At 35.7% G+C, this 5,364-nt stretch overlaps 1 protein-coding gene across 1 annotated transcript; it reads left to right on the top strand.

Annotated features, from left to right (window-relative positions):
* Positions 1-252: 252 nt before the first annotated feature.
* On the top strand, positions 253-3,717 carry LOC111295278 (cationic amino acid transporter 7, chloroplastic-like). Its single transcript, XM_022888713.2, has 3 exons — positions 253-1,434; positions 1,547-1,781; positions 2,986-3,717. Exons 1-3 carry the CDS (start codon positions 484-486, stop codon positions 3,513-3,515), a joined length of 1,716 nt encoding a protein of 571 aa, XP_022744448.2. The 5' UTR covers positions 253-483; the 3' UTR covers positions 3,516-3,717.
* The last annotated feature ends 1,647 nt before the right edge of the window (positions 3,718-5,364 follow it).

Genomic DNA, 5,364 nt, shown 5'->3' with positions numbered 1-5,364 from the left:
AAAAACTAAAGTGGTGTATTTAGAAGTATTCTTTATTTTTTTCAAATAAGTTATCTAAAGTAAAAATAAAGACAAAATTGACTAGTGAAATGGCTATGGTTCATTGAGATGAAGAAACTGTCGTTTTGTGGGATCCCCATCGCTTACTTAAATGAAGCATAAATGAGAGTAGAAAATGACAAAAAGGACATTGTTTGGTATCCTAATTAAAATTAAAATGCAAAAAAAAAAAAAAGGTAGGACGATGGGACAGGTGCCGTGAGATTATGTGGGGTCAAAGGCAGACTGATTATAATTTAGGTAACACCCGTCCTCAGCAATGGAAAGTAACTGAGCATATCTTCTTCTCTATGAACTCCTTTCTTTCTCTATTCAAAACAAAAGTAGTCCCAAAAGTGGCTTCCTTTCGCTTCCGTTTCTATAAATCATCAATGAAGCCAATCAATACGCCATAACTCTCCATTCCCCAAACATCAAAACCCAATGGAAACCCACGCTTCTTCTTTCTCTTGCTTCCGATCTTACCTCCGGGCCCTGGCCCAGACTCCAGCTCGCTTGGCTAGCCGTGCACTCTCTGTTTCTTCGTCAAATGAAGAATTGAGCCGGGTGAGGGCCCGTTCCGGCTCCGACATGCAAAGGAGCCTCCGTTGGTTTGACTTGGTTGGTCTGGGAATCGGAGGCATGGTCGGAGCCGGTGTGTTTGTCACCACCGGCAGAGCCAGCCGCCTCTGCGCTGGCCCTGCCATCGTAATCTCTTACGCCATTGCTGGTCTCTGCGCCCTCCTCTCCGCCTTCTGTTACACCGAATTCGCCGTCCACATGCCCGTGGCTGGGGGTGCCTTCAGTTACCTACGAATTACCTTTGGGGAGTTTGCCGCATTTTTTACGGGAGCCAATCTGATAATGGAATACGTGATGTCAAACGCAGCGGTTGCGAGAGGCTTTACCTCTTATTTGGGTGCCGCAATCGGTATATCCACAGAAAAATGGAGATTCACAGTTCCAGGGCTCCCAAAAGGGTTCAATGAAATCGACCTGGTGGCTGTGGCCGTCGTATTAATCCTCACTCTCATCATCTGTTACAGCACAAGAGAAAGTTCAGTGGTGAATATGATACTTACTGCATTACATATCCTTTTCATTGCCTTTGTAATATTTATGGGTTTCTGGAGAGGGGATTGGAACAATTTCACTCGTCCAGGGAACCCCCACAACCCTTCCGGCTTCTTTCCCTACGGACCTTCCGGTGTCTTCAATGGGGCTGCCATGGTTTATTTGAGTTACATCGGATACGACGCCGTATCCACCATGGCTGAGGAAGTCCGTAATCCCGTCAAGGATATTCCCATCGGGGTGTCAGGCTCCGTGATCGTCGTTACCGTTCTCTACTGCCTCATGGCCGCTTCAATGTCCAAGCTCCTTCCTTACGACATGGTACTAACCACTCATTCCGTTCCTTTTTTATTTTTTTTTAAATCTTTTGGTTATGTTGTTGATAACTAATTGTTTTTTGTTCGATTAACTGGGTGTGGTCTTGAGCACGCAGATCGATGTGGAGGCGCCGTTTTCGGCGGCGTTTAGCGGGAGATCGGACGGCTGGGCGTGGGTGTCTAGGGTGATAGGGGTGGGGGCCAGCTTCGGGATAATGACGTCGCTGTTAGTGGCGATGCTGGGACAGGCTCGGTATATGTGCGTCATCGGACGGTCCAGCGTGGTCCCCGCGTGGTTCTCCAGGGTCCACTCTAAAACGTCTACGCCTGTCAACGCCTCCGCCTTTCTTGGTACGGCTTTCTTTTCTCTAAATAATATTGCTGAATTTTTAATTATTTAAATAGATAACTTTTATCGACAAGGGTTCATTGGGCTCCATGTGCGTTTCTTTTTTATATTTCCGTTTCCGTTGATTTTTGAGTTTGGCTTCGGCCGTTGCAAATGGACCCACTTGAACCGTTTCATTGCAGGCTGATACGTTTTTTAGCTGAAGATTGCTGAGATGCTTTTTTTTTTAGCTTGGAGTTTCTGTAGGGAAAATCAATGATAGCTTGGAAAGAAGTAAATTTCTTCTAAATAAGAATCTATGCGAGCTTTTGCGTAGGCCAGGCATGTGACATGCAAAACCATGTAACATATAATATATATTAGAAAAGAACACATGATAGACATTATTGACCGTAATTTGAGGACCGCCTTTTACCGAACCTCTTTCGCGTCTGTTGTAAAAGCAATTTAAGATTTATACTGTATGTGACGAGAATTCTGGTCTATATTGGTCCAGCCATCTTTAATTTTAGAAGATAAAGCCTTCAATTTGAGCCCATGATTGAAAGTGACCTTGGTCACAAGGTCAGCAGTGGAAGTTCCCCTGTAATGATAAGGTTTATGACCTGGATTGCATATGGATCATATGCAGTTCAACTACCTATACAAGACGTCTTTGGAATTTCGTGTTAGGATTAAAGTCTTATTGTTCGAAAGCGATAATAATAAGTGTAAAGAAAATTGAAATACATGGGATTTATTATGGATCACTCTTAGAACTGTCTACTTTGCAACAGCTACATAACTTTTCAGTGTAAAAAAAATTACAAAAGCTTGATCATAAACCTTTAACTCGATGTCCCTATATATCTAAATATAATTAGAGTGGTCAAGTTATACGTGAAAAAACATAAGATATTCTTATTTAATGTTGTTATGTATAAAGGACCTTAATGAGATCAAAGATTTACGCAGTTATTATGCATTCTGCGTTGGGACGAGCACCATCAGGATAGTAATCAGTCTCTTACATCTTAGCATGTCATAAATGACGCCTATACTCAGTAGGATCTTTTGACTTTACTTTATCTTAATTGTGTGTTTTTGTCTTTTCTAATTAGCTTATGCTTATCATCATCTTTATAGTGTGTTTTTGTAGCCAACATATCACAGCCATATTGACTTGATAAGTTGCTCATTAACTTCCAACTTCCTTTGTATTTTCAGGAATTTTCACCGCTGCAATTGCCCTTTTTACTGATCTAAACATCCTCCTGAACCTCGTATCCATTGGCACACTCTTTGTGTTTTACATGGTAGCAAATGCACTAATCTACAGGCGCTACGTTGTTGTCGGGACAACAAAGCCATGGCCTACATTATCCTTCCTATGCTTATTGTCCATCACTGCCATTATATTCACCCTATTGTGGCGTTTTGCACCGCCGGGCAAGCCAAAGGCCTTTGTACTTGGCGCTTGTGTTGTAATTGCAGTATCCATATTACAAATTTTTCATTGCATGGTACCACAAGCGCGGAAACCAGAATTTTGGGGTGTCCCTTTCATGCCTTGGCTACCATCTATATCAATCTTCTTGAATATATTTCTGCTGGGGTCTCTGGATGGACCATCGTATGTTCGATTTGGGTTCTTTTCGGCTCTAGCTGTGCTTGTATACGTCTTATACAGCGTTCATGCTAGTTTTGATGCTGAAGTGGATGGCTCTTTCGATCAAAAGAACGGTGAAAGTCCTTAAAGAATCATATCCGTAAGTGAAGATAGAGAGGTTAATAGGTTGGATATGAAAAGTGTAGAGTATTTTTTATTTTCATCTTTATTTTTGAATTTTTATGTTATTCTTATTTTCATATACATATACAATTAGTAGTTTAAATTTATTTTTATCTTTGTAGATATTTAATTGTAGATATTTAATGAAAATGAATAATTTTTATATTTATGGTTTTTTAAAAAAATAAAAACTAAAAGTTATTATTTTAATTTTTTAATTTTTATATTGTATATTTAGGTAATTTATTAAAATATATTTTAATATATTAATTTTAGTTAATTAAAATAATAATTTATATTATATAATAAAAAATATTTATTAAATAAATATATAAATATATATATATATAAGGTATGAATATAGATAGATATTATATTATTTATTTTTATATTTGTATCTAATAAAAATTTAAATCATATTATTTTTATGATTTATAATATAATATTAATTTTTATCTTGGATGAAAAGTTGAATTTTTCGTTAGTAACGTGTAAGATTGACATTTATGTGAAGACTCTAATCACAAGGTGTAGAAACTTTCTTTCTGCTCGTTTCTTTGTTCCCACTGTAAACCTTTTCGTATGGCTGATGGGTACTTGACAAAGTGATATAAAAGAAAGAAAAAGGACCTGACAAAGTAAGATAAAAAAAAGAAAAAGAATAGAATAGAATAGACAGTAATTCTGCAGAAACGATAGCTTGGATATAGTTGGTCGGTCTCTTATGCTGATTAGATTCTGATCCTGTGTACACCGTCATGCGATCCATCATCTGATGCTTCAGTTTGAATTGGAAATTTCACATTAATGAAAAAGCAAACTAAGCAAGCAATACACACAAGGTTATCCACTTCTGCTTTTTTAATTTTGAAGTGCCATGGCATTTGCTTAGACAAGCAGCTATCAGAATCCGATAAATTATTGATGCAAAAGACTTCTATCATTTAAGAGAAACTTTTGAAACCTATTAAGTTTTAATTCTTTTGTTAATTCATTAATTTGATTTTTGTAAAAGGTACTTGCAAAATAAAATTTTAAATGCAAGAAATTGATTTGAAATAAATATGTTTTAAGATTATTAAAAAAAAAAAATGTCCAAGGAAAGCATGAGGATGATCTGTTTTTAAAAAATAAATTAAAAAAATCTTTGGGAATCAATTAAGAACGTATATTCAAAAAGATTAATGGCATTGTGAATAGCCATTAGTAGAAAACAAACAATCCAACAAGGTACAAAATCAAACTAAAAACGTGATTTATTTTTTGCGTCATAACGATGGTGGTTGTGGAGTGGACATTTACATGACCCCATTTATTTATTTGAATGATGTCTTTTCTACTTTTTTTTTCCTTCTTTTCGACCCTCGCTATTCTAAAAAAATTGATGAAACATTTGCTCATTGTTTGGCACGGCCATTTTTTTGAAAATGATTTTTCACCTTTCTTGCTAAGGCTAAGCACAACTTCATAACTTTAGATGCTTTTTTTTTTTTAATTAGAAAAATTATAAGTGATCTCATGGGACTTAATCAATGTATTTAGATAACAAAACAAACAGGATTATTATTCTATATATAATCAATGTAACTAGTAAACTCTACAAATAAAATTAAAGAGTTGACATATGTTTATTTATTAATTAATTTTTTTAATATTTACACTATGTCCTATTAAAGTACTTATCAAACTTTTTAAATATAAAGGAAGCAAAGAAGTTGTAACTTAAATATAAAAAAAAATTTATAGATATTAAAATTTTAATTTCAAAGCTGTTTTATCATATTTTAAAAATAATTATATAAATTAATTAAATT

Source organism: Durio zibethinus, chromosome 14 (assembly GCF_047325235.1).
Source record: "Durio zibethinus cultivar Kanyao isolate XHJ-2024 chromosome 14, ASM4732523v1, whole genome shotgun sequence".
In the NCBI taxonomy this organism is placed as follows: Eukaryota; Viridiplantae; Streptophyta; class Magnoliopsida; order Malvales; family Malvaceae; genus Durio; species Durio zibethinus.
The sequence above is the reverse complement of the archived record's forward strand: the minus strand, read 5'-3'. Positions and strand labels throughout refer to the sequence as shown.